This window comes from Tiliqua scincoides, chromosome 4, assembly GCF_035046505.1.
Source record: "Tiliqua scincoides isolate rTilSci1 chromosome 4, rTilSci1.hap2, whole genome shotgun sequence".
NCBI classification, from domain to species: domain Eukaryota; kingdom Metazoa; phylum Chordata; class Lepidosauria; order Squamata; family Scincidae; genus Tiliqua; species Tiliqua scincoides.
The window spans coordinates 211,478,885-211,499,179 of record NC_089824.1 but is presented as its reverse complement, the minus strand read 5'-3'; the positions used below and the strand labels follow the sequence as shown (position 1 = coordinate 211,499,179).

Below are 20,295 nucleotides of genomic sequence, written 5' to 3'. Positions count from 1 at the left end.
GGGCTTACTCCCAGGAAAGTGTGGGTGGGATGGCAGCCTCAGAGCCCAGTCCTAGACAGGTCTACCCAGAAGTAAGTCCCTTTAGAGTCAGTGGGGCTTACTCCCAGGAAAGTGTGGGTGGGATGGCAGCCTCAGAGCCCAGTCCTAGACAAGTCTACCCAGAAGTAAGTCCCTTTAGAGTCAGTGGGGCTTACTCCCAGGAAAGTGTGGATGGGATGGCAGCCTCAGAGCCCAGTCCTAGACAGGTCTACCCAGAAGTAAGTCCCTTTAGAGTCAGTGGGGCTTACTCCCAGGAAAGTGTGGGTGGGATGGCAGCCTCAGAGCCCAGTCCTAGACAGGTCTACCCAGAAGTAAGTCCCTTTAGAGTCAGTGGGGCTTACTCCCAGGAAAGTGTGGGTGGGATGGCAGCCTCAGAGCCCAGTCCTAGACAGGTCTACTCAGAAGTAAGTCCCTTTAGAGTCAGCGGGGCTTACTCCCAGGAAAGTGTGGGTGGGATGGCAGCCTCAGAGCCCAGTCCTAGGCAGGTCTACTCAGAAGTAAGTCGCTTTAGAGTCAGTGGGGCTTACTCCCAGGAAAGTGCGGAGCCTCAGTCAGAGGCCGGCCTCTGCTGCGCTTCGAGAGAGGCTCGTGGGAGCAGGGACCCTGGAGGCGGGGGGGGCACTTGTGCGCCGGCAGGCGTGGAGGAAGAGGGGACACCGCCCCCAGTCTCCACCTCCTCTGGCGAGGGAACCTGCGAGGCGATCCAGAGGCTGAGTCCGCGCTCCTGAGCAGCAGCTTGCAGCAGGCGGAGGCAGGGAAGCCGGCGCTGCCCTTCCTGGGGGGCAGCCCCCAGCCCGTCCCGTCCCGTCCCGTCCCGTCGCGGCTTTTCCTCTGCGGCACATGGATCCCCGTAGCGAAGAGCGCTGAGCTCTCCGGAGAGCTTCCTCCTCCTCCTCCTCCTCCTCTCCTGCGGGGCTGCGAAGGAGCCCGCCGCCTCTCCTCCCGGGGACAGGTTGCAAAGACCTCCCCCCCGCCTGCCCAGCCGGGGGTTCCGCGATGCTCCGCTACTGGTGGCTGGTGGGGCTCTGTGGCTTGGGTGAGTTGTGTGGCTTGCTTGGTGCGTGATCTCCAGTGGGAGTGCTTGCTTCCAGTGGCGTAGGCAGAGGGGGGAGACACTCGGTTTGCTGAGGCGTGCAAGCGGACCGGGCGAGGGGTGCAAAACGGAGGCATTCGCCCCCGTTCTGCACCCCCGCCCGGAATGGCTCCGAAGGGGAGGCTCCGTTTGCACGCCCCGCCACACTGAGTGCCTCCGCCCCCCCTCTGGTTACGCCACTGCTTGTTTCTGCCCTAGTAGCTGATCACTAGCAGCCCAATCCGATGCATGTCTACTCAGAAGTAAGTTCCATTCTAGTCAACGGGGCTTACTCCCAGGAGATTGTGAATAGGATTGTAGCCTGGTTTCCCGCAAGGGTGGTGGGACAGCGCGAATTCACATGTGCAGAATTGAGACTGCAATCCTATCCACATTTTCCTGGGAGTAAACCCCACTGATTAGAATGGGACTTACTTCTGAGTAGCCACGCGTAGGCTACGCATAGGTTCGTTGTGGTGGAGAGTTGCGGCTGGATCGCGAGATGCATCGTCCGGACCGCTGCATGCTTCTTGGGAAGCGCTGGAGGAGCACATCCTGGGCTACCTGATGTGGGGTTGGTGGTCTGCAGCACCCTTCAGCTAGGCTGGGGGCCTCGGATCGCAGTGGTTAAGAGCCCAGTCCTACGCATGTCTACTCAGAAGTAGGTTGTAATATAGTCAAGGGGGCTTACTCCCAGGTATGTGTGGATAGAACTGCAGCATAAGACCCAATCCTATGCCTTACTCAGAAGTAAGTCCCATTATAGTCAGTGGGGCTTTCTCCCAGGTAAGCGTGGATAAGGTTGTAGCATAAGGCTGCAAGCCTTCACACATGGACCTGGGAGTAAGTGCGCTGGAGTTGAACCAGAGTTACTTTTCAGTGGATATGAAAGTAGAACTTCCCCTGCGTATTTATGATTGCAGTTCATTTTATGGAGTTTCACTCCGGTTTATTCTGAGTCCATGGTTGTGATCCTCTGTTCGTAGCCATGCTGGAATGCCACTTGATTTATATTGTGATGTGCGCACATGGTGACCAGACATCCTCTTTTTCCAGGGCATGTCCTCTTGGAAGGCAGCACATAGCCTTCTTGGAATTAATAAATTATATGTAATAAATTATATGTAATTTTAAATTTAAATTTAATAATAACTAATATAGTGTTTAACCATATTAAATCAATATACAAGTGTTTTTAGCTTTAGTTTTTCCATTTCCTACATTTTTTGGATGTCCTACATTTTGGGCCTTGTCCTCTTTTGCAGTTATGACATCTGGTCACCCTGTGTCTACAATTTGTACTAACCTGGAGTAAGGACCCCACCTTGAGACACGCACGGTCCTGTGTGTGTCTAAGGCTGCAATCCTATGCACTCTTTCCTGGGATTAAGCCCCATCCAACTAGGTGGGGCTTACTCCTGAGTAGACATGCATAGGAGTGGGCTGCAAGTAACTCTGCTTCTCAGAAGGCACTAACATTGTGTTCAGTGGGGCTTACTCCATGGAAAGCATTCATAGGGTTTGCAGCCCTTGTAACCCTGTCTATGCCCACAAATATGCAGAAAAGGGCATATTTATGTAAATATGTATCCAGTTTTTCACTGCTCTTTAACACCCTGATTCTAGGTGAGGGTGTTAATGTATCAGGGGTTTTGAATAAGCAGGAAGGCTACCAAGAATAGAAGTTTAACCCTTCCAGAAGTAAAGGGGTTGATCTTGCATGTGCATTCTAGAGGGTAGATCTTCCTTTGGAGCTTTCTAAAATGTTCCCCTCTCCTATCTGCTTTGCCTTGCACCGCCTCCATAGCTTTGGATAATGCTCAGTTTTGTTTGGAAGGATAAAACCTTCGCATCTCAAAGTGCACTGTTGAGCATGTGGGAAGCCAGCTGAACGGGTTGTAGAGGATTGCCTGCTTCTTTCTGCTGTATGGATTGAGCCACCTGGACTGGGCATCTGCTGTGTAGATGAGTGAACAGGCAGGGAGGGCACAGGCCCCAAACTCCCCTTCTCCCAAAAGCCCCATATAGATGTGCTGCGTGTGAACTTTCACCCCCTTCCCATACTATCTGTTGGAGCAGACTCAGTACAGTTACGGAGCAGTGGGGGAAAGGGCATTGCCACAGACTCTCCTTGCCTCCCATGTCTTGTGGCTGATTATAGGTTCTGTGGCTTGAAGTGTCCTGGCGCAGTGTGAAGCCGTAATGGTTCCCCTGAGCCTGCTGGTCTCATCTGGGACACACTCCAGGAGAGGAGCCACATTCGCTTGTTGTAGCTAAAACAACAAAAGGTTCTGCAAGGATTTCAAGACTGAGCATTTGTAGAGAAGCCCAGCTTTGTCAGGCATGTGTATCTGCTGTTTTTCCTAACAGAAAAGAAAATTTTTTTTCTCACCCTTTGGAATATTTTGGAAGTTGCTGTTTACTCAGTTTGCAGATATTTTGCTTATTTTGGAGATACTTTGCTGTAACAAAAGGGATGTGCATGGACAGACACACTTCTTAGGGATCTGCTTCTTTTTGCCATGTCAGCCCCAGTCTGTGCCAACTAATAAAATATCACAGTCCTATGCATGTGTAATGCATGTCTAATTCACCAGAAGTGATTGTGAGAAGCTCCAGAAGGATCTCTCCAGACTGGCAGAATGGGCAGCAAAATGGCAGATGCGCTTCAATGTCAGTAAGTGTAAAGTCATGCACATTGGGGCAAAAAATCAAAACTTTAGATATAGGCTGATGGGTTCTGAGCTGTCTGTGACAGATCAGGAGAGAGATCTTGGGGTGGTGGTGGACAGGTCGTCGACGGCGGCAGTGAAGAAGGCCAATTCTATGCTTAGGATCATTAGGAAGGGTATTGAGAACAAAACGGCTAATATTATAATGCTGTTGTACAAATCGATGGTAAGGCCACACCTGGAGTATTGTGTCCAGTTCTGGTCACCACATCTCAAAAAAGACATAGTGGAAATGGAAAAGGTGCAAAAGAGAGCGACTAAGATGATTACGGGGCTGGGGCACTTTCCTTATGAGGAAAGGCTACGGCGTTTGGGCCTCTTCAGCCTAGAAAAGAGACGCCTGAGGGGGGACATGATTGAGACATACAAAATTATGCAGGGGATGGACAGAGTGGATAGGGAGATGCTCTTTACACTCTCACATAACACCAGAACCAGGGGCATCCACTAAAATTGAGTGTTGGGCGGGTTAGGACAGACAAAAGAGAATATTTCTTTACTCAGCGTGTGGTCGGTCTGTGGAACTCCTTGCCACAGGATGTGGTGCTGGCGTCTAGCCTGGACGCCTTTAAAAGGGGATTGGACAAGTTTCTGGAGGAAAAATCCATTATGGGGTACAAGCCATGATGTGTATGCGCAACCTCCTGATTTTAGAAATGGGTTATGTCAGAATGTCAGATGCAAGGGAGGGCATCAGGATGAGGTCTCTTGTTATCTGGTGTGCTCCCTGGGGCATTTGGTGGGCCGCTGTGAGATACAGGAAGCTGGACTAGATGGGCCTATGGCCTGATCCAGTGGGGCTGTTCTTATGTTCTTATGCTGAAATAATATGCACACTTTCCTATGCACTGGTGAGGAAGAGCAAGCTGGTTTTAGCCAAGCAGTTGGTGCCGAACTCAAGGCATGGCTCTTGCTTGACTTTGCTAAGCTCCACTTCTTCTGGCCCAGTCGGTATCTGTTAAGCTTGGATAGCCAGGCACATCTGAACAGGCATTGAAACAGTTTCAGCCCTTTGATTGTGGTTTTCTGGGGGTCAACCTGCCATGGTTTCCAGAGCTTATTTGCACTTATAGCTTTTGACTATATGAACATTTTATTAATGTTGTTATAGTACGTGTACATTTGCCCAAAGGGGAAATAATGCTTATGTGCATATAATGAGTGATCGTGGCTGAAACGCTTGTTCTGGTGTATGTGTGGAGTGTCCTCAATTGGGTGGCTGTTGACAGTCACCTGTCGACAATTCTAGGCAAACTTTGTGAATATTGGAGAGGTCACCTTAGTAGAATTGTCAGCATTCACTTATGTGGCTCTGGAAAGTGGAGACATCTATTTTCAGGCATTCATAAAATTCAGTTGGAACAGTCAGCATTCATGCGTTGAAAGTTGGCATTCACCAGGTTTGGGATACTCACTGTGATGTCTTATGGGTGTGTGTGCATTCATTCATTCATTTTTTGTCTTGCCTTGTCATTTTTTGTCTTGCCTTTCATCCAGAGGTCCCAAGTGGCTAACATAAAAGTAATAGAACAGTTTTTTTTTTTTAAAAAAGAATTTCAGTAAAAACAATAATTTACAAAGCGAAACAGTACTCGGAGGCAAGAATAAAGCAACTATTCCAGCCATGGGCTGACATCAAAGAACAAATTAGCTTCAGAGCCTGAATGCCTGGCAAGACAGGTGAGTGATTTTTGTTAGATGAGGCAGGATAGGGTAGGGGCCCCAAACCTTCTGGAGTAAGGAGTTCCACATTTAGGGAGCAGTTACAGATATGGCAGAAGACAGTTCTTAAGTATTGAGGACCGAACTGTAAAGGACTTTAAAGGTAATGAATAGTAGCAACTGGAAACTGATGGGAAGCCAGTGTAGTTCCTGCAAGATGGGCGTGTTATGCCTCCGCAATGTGCCTTTCATCAGCAATCTGGCTGCAGCATTCTGACCTGGTTGCCATTTCCAAATACTTTTCAAGGGCAGCCCCATGTTGCAGTCATCTGACTGAGAGATGACCAAGGCATTTGTAACTATGGCCAATCTTGCTTTCTTAAGGAAGGGCTGCAGTTGGCGCAAAAGCTCTCTAAGCCATGTCCACCACCTTCACCTAAGAGCAAGGATGGGTGCAGAAGCACCTCTATGCTGTGCACCTGCCCTTTCAGAGGGAGTGCAACCCTATCAAGAACAGGCTAGACACCCAGGTCAGGATCAGCCCTCCCACTGGCCATCAGCGCATCAGTCTTGTCTGGACAGCTTCAGCTTTTTAGTCCACATCTTGCCCATTGCTTCTGCAGCCTCTTCATGTAGATACTGAATAGCATAGGGGATAAAATAGTCCTATGGGACCCTAAGGGGCCATGGACCAAGGGGACCAAACTAGTGCTTCCACACCCTCTCATCAAGGGAGGGATTCTTTAAATGCATAGATATACTTGTGCTTTGTAACTACAAAGAAATGGCAAGATAACTATTTTTTAAATGTCCAAAATAGGAGAGAGGAAGGGTCAGGTAACAAAAGAGCCACGTTTCATCTCTCACCGAGGACTCCTTCTAACAAGCACAGATGAGGTGGTGAATTTCTATCTGGATGGGACCACTTCAGATTCAGTGGTGGGGATTGTTATGATTAAATACACTTACGTTTTTAAAAACTAAATAAATCCCTTTCTTCAGAAGCCTAATAGAGAAAAAGATGCTATGTACCAGTGGTATAGCTAGAGGGGGTGCAAAGCACTGAGTTCTGCGGGGAGCTTCACTGCAGTGTGCAAGCAGCCCCTTCCCCATTCGCCTCCTTTTTGCTCCCCCAGCCTGTGATGGCCCTGAAGGGGAGGAGAAGGGACTGCTTGCAGGCTGCGGTGAGGCTCCTGGCAGAACTTAGTGCTTTGCACTCCCTTTAGCTACGCCACTGCTACATGCTAACATTTTTTGTGAAAGGGTATTCCACCACATGAGCTCTCCCTTGCAGCCTTCTTTGCACAGGAAACTAGTATATGGGGCATCTAGGCTAGTTGTGGTTCTTTCTCAGTTCTGGACAGAATGGAAGAAAGTAAGAATTCTCTGTGCCAGCCCTGTTGTTCTGCGAACGAGGGTAAGAACTGAAAGTTTACACAGTACTTTACCAGATCCATAATGTTTGTTTGTTTTTTAAATGGGGCTCTTCAGTATCCTACTGGAGCTGCTAAAACAAGTGATGTATGTTCTATGCAGCTGTGGGATCCTGTAACTGGAGATCCCTTAATGGGAATGTTGGAAGTGATAACTTGCAAGTTCCTGAGAACTGTTCTGTCAGATTGGGGGGGAGGGTGATGGTGGTGGAGGAATCAGTTCGCCATCCATGTGCTACTGCTCCTTTTCTGCCTTTGGACTTGTTTTCTTGGGAAGTGCAATGGGGAAACATCCTGTGTTTTCTAGGATTATTGAGTGGGGAATACCAAGTGAATTCTGTATAGTTTAAAAGCTTGCGTGCTCCTGCTTGAATGGAAGCTAGCTCAGTGAAAAACATTGACACACCTATATAAATTTTCTTTTAATCCCTGGGATCAACATAGAAACAGCTGTTCATGCAGCTGATGGGAAGAAACAGATTTTTGTGCTAAATTAGCCCCACTAAAGTAGTGGATGCTCTAGAACAGGGGTGTCCAAACATTTTGGCAGGAGGGCCACAACATCTCTCTGACACTGTGTTGGGGGCCGGGGGGGGGAAGAATTAATTTACATTAAAATTTGAATAAACTTGCATAAATGAATTTATTAGAGATGGAACTTTTATGAATGAATGAAGGTCTTGCAGTAGCTCAAGGCCTATAAAAGGCCTTGCACAAAGCAAGGCTGGCCTTTCCTTCACTGCCACTGCTGCATCACAGATGTGAAACAGCAAGTAGTGGAGGGAGCGCTCGTCCCACAGCTCAGGTGAGAGGTTGAACAGTCGTCCTCACGCTAAGAGCAGTTGCATTGGACCAGCATGGGCTCCAGCAAGTCTCTGGAGGCCCATAGGCTCATTGGAGACTAGGGACTCCCCGCGGGCCAGATTGGGAGCCCCTGGGGGCCGCAAGTGGCCCCTGGGCTGGTGTTTGGGCACCCCTGCTCTAGAATAATGGGGGGCAGGGAATCTTTGGTGGTGGTGGGACCATAACTTAGCCACTATGCAGATATCAGATGCAGTTGGAATGGGGCAGTTTATTCAGCCCTTTGGCGTGTAGACTTAACACACGGTGGATCCCTAGAGCAAGTTTTGGTCCTGTGCTGCCTTTCCCCAGGGTGTAGCATGTGAACACATGCACTTGTACATGTGCACCATTTGCCCCCCAAAAAGTGGTGGACTGACTTCTTGAGTGGGACACATAAGTTTATGTGTGTTGACATTCTGTATATTTTGGGGGACATGTCTGAGACCAAGTCTTACCTCATCTCTAGCTGTATATCGCATCGGTCCAGTCTCCAGTGGGGATAAAGATGTTCTGCTGGGGCTTGGGGAGTCTGGAACTCTCTCTCTCTTTTGCTCCAAGGTAAGCTTTTGGGCATCCTGGGATGAGCGAAACAATGGAGGTGTGGAACATGTGCAAATCCTCAAGCAAATTTATGGCATCCTGGGCTAAACTAGTTGTGGCATTAGTCACCTAATTAGTCATGGCATACTTGCTTTTCTTGTTTAGGGGAAGTGTTTGGATCAGAACTTTCTTGGGGAGAAAGGTGGGCTTAAACCCCTCCCTCCTACAGTTCCAATCCAGGTTACCTGGATTGTTTACAAAAAAAAAAAAAAGAAGACAGGTTCTTTGGAGCTTATGAGAGGACTAAAGTCATGTCTAAACAATGACTAAGTAGAGAGAGGCTTGGGAAGTAAGGGCAAGTGCAGTGTTGGCCATACTGCTTTTGAAACGGGAAACCATGTCAACTGGTCGTAAGGAAGCATCTTTACTTGGAAATAGAGAACTGACTGAGCAGTCCTCTGCACCCTAACCTGGCCGTAAGCACCATGGCACAAAATTGAACTTACTTCTGAGTAAACCTGCATAGGATTGTGCTATGAGCCTTTGATAACCAAAGTGCATGGATGCACATGTCTTGCTGGACATCAGTTTGGGGTTTGTGTATTTAAACTACCCCCCCTCTTCCCCCCCCTTATAAAAAAAACACTGCCTGAACTTAGGAGAATAGCATGTTAAGGAGACATCAGTACTTTACATAACATAGTACTTAATTTTTTTTTAAAGATAATTATGCACACACTTTTCTTAATTGCGCATAGAAGTTAAACTTTTCAAGTTTGCTTCCCTAGGATACACTACATGGAAAGATTAATAGACTGTGACAAAGCAAGCTGTGGTCCCCAGTAGTCTCCAAGGTGCAGTGGAACTTGTGCCATACTGACTCTCTTGAGAAACATGTGACTGATGCTTTATGGTTCCTTTTATAAAATGTGAACAGCAGCCACAGAGGCAAGATCTGGGTCAGGATTTGACTTGGAGGAAGGGAGATTTTAAATCCCCTCTTTTCTCCCAGTGGTCCTGATCTGGGTACCCTCACAAAGCACACATGGGCATTACTGGGACCATTTCAGGGCTGTCCCTCTGATCTCTCCCTGAGCCAAAGTCTTGCTTTGTGAGACAGCTCCAATCTGACTGCTGATTCTGGAGAAAAAAATCAGACCTATCTGACGTGGCTGCTCTCCAGGAATTGGAGCCATCAGAGCCATTCTGGGTTCATTTACTGATTGTGTCTTTTTTATTGTCAGTATTTTACTTCTGTGCTCCACACTGCTGTGCAGCTAGATAAATGAAGCAGATAAAAGTGAAGGCATTGATATGCTTATTTTGTACATATGAGCTTAGAACAAGACATTACAAGGTCAAATTTCTAGGCCTGTAGTTTTTTTTGTTATGCAGATAAGAATTGGGAGGTTGTGGGATACCTCCCCCATCATCTCTGATTGTATCCTTTATCTGGGCTATGAAACTGGAAGTAAGCCTGGGGCAGGAGAGCCCATGGGGCATTGAACTGATGAGTGCTAGAGTGGTTCAGCCACCCATCTCCCATCTCTCTCTCCCACCCACCCATCAATTATCAGGGTTTGGGAATATGCATTTGCCACAATAAACTACAATATACTTCTGCTCTTATTCTCCTTGCAGCAAGAGCTATCAGTTCTGAGCATGTCTAAGATGTGATCATATCACTTAAATTAATTAGATGGGTGAAAAATTTGCATTTTTATGTCAAACACTTATTTTGCTCTAAGGAAAGTTATTCATGAAAGTGCTTGGTCTAACTGATCTAATGAGATGGGAGTCACTCAGAAGACATTCCAAAGGGTCAGGAGTGCAGGCAACAGCTTTCCTAAATGTACCATCTTCTCAAGGTGATGTTTAAAGGCTGTTGACTGTATACCATGAGACATATGTGTGAACCCAAGATCAAAGACAGCACCGTCTAGGCCAAATGCATCTGTCCAACAGTATCGCTAGTGGCTGAACTTCATCGCCTCACACCTCATTTTGATCTTTAGATGCCTCTTGGAACATTTCAACAAAAACATCATTTGAGAGTGGCAATTCAAGGGTAGTTGCCATTCCGCCTTGTCTGCACTTATGCTAACTCCACAAAAAACTAGGGCCGTTCCTAATACTCCCCCCTCCATGCGGCAGTTCTACCTCTGGGAGGGACACTTTGCACAAGCCTGAGTGCATAACCTGGCACTTAGTGCCAAAGTTGATGGTACATTAATTGCGGTGTTGGGACCTATGTATTTATTTTTTTGAAATAGACCCTGATAGACCCTAAATAGACCCTGATCTGCATTGAGATTGTGAAGGAGGGAGGGGGGCTTTAACCCTCTATCCCTTCAATCTTCCCACTTTCCCTGAGAAAGTGCCCCCCGACCACACACACTGCTATTTGCCCCAGAAGGAAAACTCCCATTGGTGTCAGTAGAAGTTTTTCCCCCCTCAAGAAAATAACAGCCCTCTTGATGCAATTAATATATCATCTTGGTTGGTTGGCACATATTTTCTGTTTTTAATGCTCCCTGGATTCTGGTGCATGTAGCAAAGGTATTATTCGAACAAAAGGATACTTTTCCCCAGTGCAATGTAATGTAATTCAGCAGTGTAATTCTGAGAATTCACGTTTTTGGCTCCTGCATGGAATTACACATTTGTGTCTGTGGTGGACTGTCCAGACCAGTGGTTCCTAACCTTTATGAGCCTGTGGACCACTGAGGTAGAAATTGGAATTGTTGTGGACCACAGTGTGGCTGTGGGCAGTCTGGTCTCTGCCCTCTCTGGTGGTCTGTCCTCCAAGCACTCCCCCATGGACTATCAGAGAGAATGGACCAGCCACAACTAACACTCCAGAGGCTGGGTGCATTCTCCTCCCTCTTTGGAGGTCTGTGGGGAAATTGCTTGCTCAGCAAGATATTGTGTAAGTGGTCAAAGGTGATTTTTCCTGAGACCACTTCTCAGGGTCTCGCAGACCACCTGTGGTCCATGGACCACAAGTTGGGAACCAGTAGTCCAGGCAGAATGTCCAGAATCTAAACCAGATTCCAAGAAGGTGGAAAAGAAAGTTGTTGACTTTTGACTTCCGAAATCTTGTCTGTGGAGCAAAACTCGGGTGGAACCAGGTGGGACTGAGAAGGAGTCGGATAAAATGTGGTGGGTCATGAGTGGAGCCTGTCAAGTCTAGGGAGGATGCAACAAAATCTTTGTAGGGCTGGCTTGAAAGTTGACTCCTATTTCAGAGCCCAGTATCAGGGGGTTTTTTTTTGGGGGGGGGGGCGATCAGTAAAATTATTATTATGAAGAATACTTATTCTTCATATAAGATTATTATAAATTAAAGATGAGCTGGGTTTGCCCAGAGATATCTCATTTTTGTTTCATTAATTTATTCCAGATATGGGGCATCATGACCAAGAAGTAATATTTTAAATAATAAAAAAATGAAGTAACATTGAGATTGGCTCTTTCTTCCCCTTTCATATGACTGTTAGGGCCTGGGATTTCTTCCCTTTGCTTAATTTTTATCAGTTTGCTGTTTTAATGCATGTTTTCTCTATTCCATTCTTTAGGACAGATTATACAGAAACCTGACAAAAGTTCTCACAATATGCTGAGAGTTAGATTTTTGGGTATCTTCAGAGCCCGGGCTTGCCACTTGCATTTTCTTTTCAAGTGTTGGTAATGCTATTTGTTTCAAATAAGGTTATATAACAGCCAGCAATTCCTGGCTGTAGAAGGGCCCAATCCTATCCAACTTTCCAGCGCCAGTGCAGCCATGCCAATAGGGCATGTACTGCATACTGCTTGGGGGATGCAATCATGGAGCCCTCCTCAAGGTAAGGGAATGTTTGTTCCTTTATCTCATGGTCGTATTGCGGTTGCATCAGTGCTGGAAAGTTGGGCTCAAAGTCTCATTTTCCGTGAAATGCGTAGTACATCTTTTTGGAATTAGGAAACTGGAGACACTGGTCTTTTCAATATCCTTACTTAACAAAAGTTCAGACCAATCTAGGAGGTGTATAAATGCAAGGTTCTGGAGCCCTTTCACCTTAGGACCGATTCTTTTGCAGTGATTTTCTGCAGTGATTGTATTTTTTTATGCCCTGACCCCGTTGATGAGTTTATAGTTTCAGAAGACTGTGCAGACTCATGTGGTGTCGGGTGCTGGCTTTGCTCTGGTTCACAAGAGAATCTTTTTCATTTCCTGGCTTTGGCTATAGCCACTGCAGAGATGCTCCAGCCTTTGGAAATTAAAAATCCAATAAGATGCCTTGCTAGGAGTGGGAGGGGAGCTGCTCCTAGTGGTCTCTAATTTAAGGGCTAGGTGGCATAGCTTGCTGTTTATTGGGCCAGTGGCCTGAGCAATGACACGAGGAGACAGTGGTGTTGAATCCCACAAACCATCAGTGAGAAAGACATCTGTGCAGTTGAACTTTCTGTTGCCCTGAACTGCCCAACAACCCCCTCTCGAGAGTCAGGGGATATCTGAGATTATATGAGCATGTATACAGTGCTGAAACAGAGACACCTGCATTGGCTTGGTCATGTCGTGAGAATGGGCGATGGTTAGATCCCAAAGGATTTCCTCTATGGAGAACTTGTGCAGGGAAAGCGCCCTACGGGTAGACCACAGCTGCGCTACAAGGATATCTGCAAGAGGGATCTGAAAGCCTTAGGAATGAACCTCAACAGATGGGAAACCTTGGCCTCTGAGCGGCCTGCTTGGAGGCAGGCTGTGCAGCATGGCATTTCCCAGTCTGAAGAGACACTTTGCCAACAGACTGAGGCAAGGAGCCAAAGAAGGAAGGCCCATAGCCAGGGAGACAGATCAGGGACACACTATACTTACTCCCAGTGTGGAAGGGATTGTCACTCCCGAATCAGCCTCTTCAGCCACACTAGATGCTGTGCCAGAACCACCATTCAGAGTGGTGGTAGTCTTTCATACCATAGTCTTTCGAGACTGAAGGTTGCCAACAACAATGAGGGTTGGATGACCTGCAGGGTCCACTTATAGAAGGGGCTTACGCTGCCTTTTGGGAAATTCCTGATGTAACTCATTGTGTCCCACAGGATAACCTGTTCTGGATGGCCCTCTGAACTGGCTTTTCTGGGGAGGGGTGCTGCTAAAGATGGGAGGGGTGGGATCTTGGAATCCAATCCACAGTGCTTTTCCCAGTTCTAGGCTTCTCAAGCTGGATCCTGTCAGCCGCATCTCAGACCAAACAGCACATGGCTTGGAAGTAGGAATGGAGCTGCTTGTCCAGTGAAACTTGGAACTGATCACAGTCAGCAAAAAACATACCCATGGCCAAGTCCTCCAAGTACTGTGCCATTTAGACTGCAAGTGGGGCGATTGTCTTTCCAGATACTCTCCCATGTTGAAAGCCAAACAAAAACCTCCCTGCATGTACAGAACTGGCATAGAAGGGGGGAAACGTTCTAATTTAACACTCTTGTTTGTTCTGCTAGTTTTCTATAAGCAAGGAGGCTTTTCTGTCCATTCATATGTTTTAATATTTATATAAATGCCTTCAGAAAACGGTATATGGTTAACAAATTCATTAAAACAAGATAAACAGACCATATAGTACAGCAGTGTTCCTCAAACTGTGGGTCGGGACCCACTAAGTGTGTGGTGAGCCAATTTCAGGTGGGTCCCCATTCATTTCAATATTTTATTTTTAATATATTAGACTTGATGCTACCATGGTATGTGACTGCATTTGGGGAAATGTTACAGATCTGTACTTTTAACAGGCTACGATGTATATGCTTTTAACAATGATAGTCAATGAGGCTTACTCCTGGGTAAGTGTGGGTAGAATTGCAGCCTAGAATTGTTACAAATTTTCCTGCTTGATGATGTCACTTCTGGTCTTGACATCACTTCTGGTGGTTCCTGACAGATTCTCATTTTTAAAAGTGGGTCCTGGTACTAAATGTGTAGTACAGTGTAGTACAGCATAAAGGTGGAGGATTAAAAAGTGAGCCTCCCTTCCTGCTTTCTGAAGTGGTAGAGTCCTACCTAGAAGGGTCCTGTCGTTTGAGCTTTGTTTGTGTTTTGCTGACTGTGATCAGCCAACTCTCGCTGCTTATGGACGTCAAAGATTGCACCGAAAACCGCCTTGCTTGTATGAATGAGAGGGGCTATGCAGTGAAGGGAAGCCAAGGTTACTTCCAGACTTTGTCTTGCCAAGATGCAGCCTCTCCTAGCATAAGATTCCAGCTCTGATTTTCTTCCTTAGCAATTTCTGGTTTTTGAAAATCTCCTTACTCATCAGTCTTTACTTGTGGAGAAACTATAGAAACCGCAATATTCTCCTTTTTGCTAGCATCTCCCCTCCCCAACCCTTCTTTATGTGAATCCTGTTTTGATCTAAATCCTTGTACTTTGTACTAACCATAAGCTATCATTAGAGTAAAGAACAAACATCTTCACAGCATCTAAAAAGAGATCATTAATCACTGATATCCTTTTTTCTAGGATTTTTCTTTTTACATACAGCATATATGACTAAAAATGCTTTGTCCAAATTAAACACGAGCAGCTGTTGGCATGGGTGCCTTTTGCTTATTAAGTATAACTTGTTCGCTCAGTGTTTGTTTTATTCAACCCTTCTCCACCCAAAATTACACCCCACTGTTAATCTGGACTCACGTTTAACCAAATGGTTTTCAGACATAAAACTATAGGCGTAAAGCAGCCCATTGTGGGTTCTATCATGTTAAGGCAGTCTGGACTGCATCAAAAAAAAAGTCGGTGCAGTGTATTGGAATTTCAATACTTTAATGAAAGGGTAGGTAGAATTTGGACTATGTTGCTGGTGACATTTCCAAGAAATAGTGGTTACTTGCCGAGTGACGATCCAAAAATCAGAAGCAATAGCCTGGCATTCAGAGAAATGAGAGCTGTTATGACTATTATGTACGATGTAATGCATGTCACTTTTCCCTCTGTTGTCACAGAAATACAGTACAACTCTGTCGTTCTTTACCAGACTCTGAGACTTGAAATTTGTCAATGATAAATGGGTATTTAGGTTTTGGGGAGACACAGTGCAGATACATATTTAACTCAAACAGAAGTTAATGACTTGAGATTAGCAGTGCCTACAAAAAAATAGCAGTGCCGTCATCTCGTGCCTTTGGTGGGTCTGGCACTTTCCTGCAGGATCAGGGCAACCGATGAGGGTGCCGGTGTGAGCCTTTGCAGGGCTAACCCCTTAGGCAATGATGTGAAATAGAAAAGCTTCCAGCATTTTTTTCTACTGCAATGATCTTTTCTGTGGGCATTTTTCCATTTCTAAAAATACAGTGTTGCATACAATTAATTAGTAACGTAATACTGTAAATGAGTACAATATCAAATTGGACAGAGATGAATTCATTTTTTCTTCCTAGGAAGCATGTCTGCAGATATAATAAATGTACAGACATAGCTCTGCAGGTTTGCTAAAATTACAGCCCAATCCTAACTAAACCTTGCCCCCCCCCCCGGCTGATGCAGCCATGCCAGCAGAATATGCTTTGCATCTTGTGGATGGGCAGTTAGAAGTCTCCTCAAGAGAAGGGAACATTTATTCCCTTACCCTGGGGAAAGCTTCCATTGCCCCACTGAGTCTCATTGAATCTGTACCAGGTAACTGGTGCACAACTGAGGAGTATAAGGGAGAGGGAATGGGGAAAAGACTGGTGCTGATGGGATCCACCTCCTTCCTCCCCCATTCCACCTCTCGCTGGTGGCCCTCCGTGCTTGTGCTGGAATCACATCACATACACTGTGCCGGCACTTCTACCAGTGGAACACTTCATTAGGATTGGTCCCTGAGTATATTAACAGTTTCCAGTGCCTTAAAGTGTTTGTTCTTAAAATTTACACAGCGTAAGGAAATTTGAACTCTTTGAGGTGTTATGTCTCAAAATATTTACAAGTCTTAAAAAAAAAAAATTTTCAAGTAAAACTTTGAATGTGACTGTTAGTGTTTCTCAGAGTGTGCTCCTAGGAGACCTGGGACTCCCTGAGACCAAGGGCTCCTCAAGCACACCATAAGTGGCCACTATCTGCCCCCTACCTGGTTTGCTTGTCTGTCCCTCCCACCTCCCCTGTTCATGGCTCTCATTCCCATCTTGTTCCAGCCCTTTGTCGCTATTAGATGTTGGGTTTGCCATTGTGTCACTCCATGCTTGTGCCCTTCTCTCTGGGGCACCCTGAGACTCTATGTATGTGCCGGTGGGGCTCACTGAGAGTCCTTTTAGGAGTGTAAAGGGCTCTGGAGACCAAAAAGTTTGAGAATTGCTGGACTATTATATTTAAACAGCCCTAATCAGATATTTCAGTTCACCGTGGATGTTAGCTGGAATAATGCTTCCATGAATGGAAGCTCAGTCCAAGAATGGAAGAAGCATACCACCTGCGAGCGGGTTAATGGATTTGTTGGGTTGGTAGCTGTGCATTTATCATTGTTGTTCTTGCAGAAGGGCATGGTTTCAGATTTTATTGCAGTTTTATGACTTTATTATACTGATGTTTTTATGTGATTTTGTTAAGATACTTTATTTTTATTGTTTTGAAATATATGAACATAAAAATGTCTCTATCTTTCGGTATAAAATAATGTATTGAAGGGTACTCCCTTGTACAAAACAGCAACTCGGACAGGATTCTGGTTAGCCTGAAGCAGTGGTGTAGCTAGAGGGGCTGCAAAGCACTAAGGGCCCAATCCTATCCAATTTTCCAGTGCTGGTGCAGTTGCACCAGTGGGGTGTGCGCTACATCCTGTGGTGGAGGGGCAGTCCCTGGGGTCTTCTCAAGGTATGAGAACTTTTGTTACCTTACCATGGGGCTGCATTGTGGCTACACCAGAGCTGGAAAGTTGGATAGGATTGGGCCCTAAGTTCTGCAGGGAGACTCACTGCAGCATGTAAGCGGCCCCTCCCCTTGGGAGCCATTCCAGGTGAGGAGAGCACAGTGGAGCAAAACCGGAGAGGAGGGGGAGGAGCCACTTGGATGCTGTGGTGAGGCTCCCTGCAGAACTTAGTGCTTCGCACCCCCTCTGGCTATGCCACTGGCATGAAGGCCAGAGCTGGCTATGCCCCTCTGGCTATGCCACTGGCATGTGCACAGCTGTACACATGAAGGGCTCCTTTCCCACATATGCCAAATGTTTGGCTGTTGGAGAGTTGGGGGCACTGACAGGCCTGGCCAGCCAGCTGCCCCCAATCCCACTGCCCGTGCTTCCATGCCTTCCATGCAATTCCACTACCCTCCCCTCCATGCATTGACTGAATGGGGGTGTATAACCCTATTATACACCCGCCCTGGGTCCCTTTGGGGAGAAGGGCGGGATAAAAATAAAGTTGTTTATTATTATTATTATTATTATTATTATTATTATTATTATTATTATTATTATTATTTGCTAATGCTGCTGGACCGAGCCACTGTTAAAGGCTGGTTCAGAAGCTGACCACACACAAAAAAGAGTGGCAGTGTAGCAGGGTGAGAGTTAACAAACTACATACTTAGGTCAAGAAGCACCTGATAGTTGTAAGGTAAAAGCTATAGCTATATGTGCTGTCCCAGACTGATAACAACAATTTTTGCAGGCCACAGCTTGTGCAGGTGGCAGGTAGGAGCACCTGAAATGACAAAAAGTGGGCCATCCTTTCTGCTGGCAGCATCAGGGTATTGCTGAATGTGTCACCATCTGGGTTTGTGCTCTTGATTTATAGTGGCAGTATTATTGGGGAACGGGCTCTACTGCTCAGATGTTTGACTCAGTGCATCTAGCTGGCCCCATCCCAGCCTCTGAGGATTTGGGAAGAAGAAAACACAGTGTCTGTGTGTGGACAGTGTAAAAAAATCTCATTCTTTGCCCCACTGCATGGGGCAGAGTCGGTTGAGACATTCCGGTTTTGTGCACTGGGTGTATGTGTTGAGTGAATGTGGCTGTAGGGCAACAGTGTGACATGAAATTGGTAATGTTTGCTTCTGCTGCTTACAGACACTTCACTAGCCTGAACTCTTCCTCACTATTAGCTATTGACTAATAGTGACTATTGACACTGACAGCTATATTTTGCCATTGAAACCGCACCCTGAATGCTCGGGTGAAGTCATGCTTAACAGGTGCCAGTTGAGATCATGTCCAGCTGCCTGATCATTCCCAAAATGGCTTTTTGGGAGTATCCACCACATTTGCAAAGCTTTAAGCTGAAACTGTGAGGGGGGGGAGGGGGGGACACATACCCTGAAGCCACCCAGCATTGGTTTTCTTATTTTGTAACAACTAAGGCATGAGACCTTTGGAGGCTTAGGAAAAGGATATAAAGCAATTTACTCTTGCAGAGGGCTGGGGTTTGCTGGGGAAGTAAAACTCCTTTCTGAACAGTGAAGGGCTGAATTTGAAACATCTTGCAAAACCTTGCTTTAAACAGTGTTTCTCAAACTGTGGGTCGCAAGCCAATTTCAGGTGGGTCCCCATTCATTTCAACATGTATTTTATTTTTTTTATATTAGATTTGATGCTACCATGGTATATGACTGTATTTGGGGAATGTTACAGATCTGTACTTTTAACAGACTACTATATACTATACTAAGCTTTTAAAAGTGATAGTCAATGGGGCTTACTCCTGGGTAAGTGTGCATAGGATTGCAGCATTTGGGATGTTTGGGGAATTCTTTTTAAACAGATAAACAACTGCTTGGGAGAGTTAGGAGGGGAGTTATATTAATTTTTAAAAAACTTACTGTAAACTTTTAATTTACTTAATTGATTTTTGTCTTATGAATGGGTGTGAAAAATTTTACTTGATGATGTCACTTCTGGCCATGACATCACTTGCAGGTTAATGACATCACTTTGGGTGGATCCCGGCAGATTGTCATTCTGAAAAGTGTGTCCTGGTGCTAAAATGTTTGAGAACCACTGCTTTAAGGAATCCTGCTTGTGGTCACTCAGTTATGTAGGAAAGGGACACTGCATACAGAGGCACTCATCTTTTATAGTTTCATTTTATTCAAGAGCTGAACAGTGAGAATGATTACAGACTCTGGAATGATGCCGGTGTTTCTCAGTGTGCTGTGTGGCAAGGGTCTTTCCTGCCTGTGTGAAGCAGCTCTGTCTTATGAAAGTGACCATGTGGTTAAGCCTTCCTAAACCCTGGACAGAGGACTTAATAAACCATCATCTGTAGACTCTGAAATTATGCTTATGCCTTTCTTTTTGTTCGCCTTCATTACTTCCTGCTGCTGCCTTCGGGATTAGGGCCAAACCAGACATTTCAGTGGAGATGTTTGATGCATCTCTGCAGCTTCAAACTTTTTTGTAAAGAGCATCTGCAGGGAAGAATCTGGGTCAAGACCGCAGTGTGGGTTAGGTGGGTTTAACACTTTTCCCTTGTGCTGTTTCCAGTGATTCCTCTTCTGTAGCTGCTAAGTTCGTAATTGTTTTTCAGTGGTTCTGGTCCTTCCTGGCTGACAGGTCCCAGAAAGAGTTATTGAAGGACTTTGGTGTGGCAATCCAGCCTGTGGCAGGTTGTATCTTGTCTCCCATCTTGTTTAATATCTGTATGAAACTGCTGGGAGAGGGCATTCACAGGTGTGGAGTTGGGTGTCATCAGTATGCAGATTGATGATATCCAGCTCTATTTTTTCTTTATCATCTCATTCTGGTGAAGAGGTTGAAACCCTGGAGCATTGCCTGGAGGCAGGGAGGATCTGGATGTGGTCTAAGAAGCTGAGATTAAATTTGGACAAAACAAAGGTCTTCTTGGTTGGAAAGTCCACTTTGCAGGTAATGGAATATCAGCCTGTTGTAAATGAGATTGCAACTCACTGCAGGAATGGGTCCATAGATTATGGGTCATGCTAGCCTCTGGGTGCCAGTTTGTGGCAGTGGCCAGGGGGACACTTCCCAGTCTAGGTTGGTATGCTGGCCATGGCCCTGTCTCATTATTA

The 20,295-nt window shown here is 46.0% G+C and overlaps 1 protein-coding gene across 1 annotated transcript in view; it reads left to right on the top strand.

Annotated features, from left to right (window-relative positions):
* Positions 1-993: 993 nt before the first annotated feature.
* The window catches only part of APCDD1L (APC down-regulated 1 like), a 46,397-nt gene continuing 27,095 nt past the window's right edge, over positions 994-20,295 (top strand). Inside the window, exon 1 of the mRNA XM_066625074.1 lies at positions 994-1,075. Within this exon, the coding sequence (XP_066481171.1) occupies positions 1,036-1,075 (40 nt within the window). The 5' untranslated portion in view covers positions 994-1,035. The remainder of the gene's footprint in view (positions 1,076-20,295) is intronic.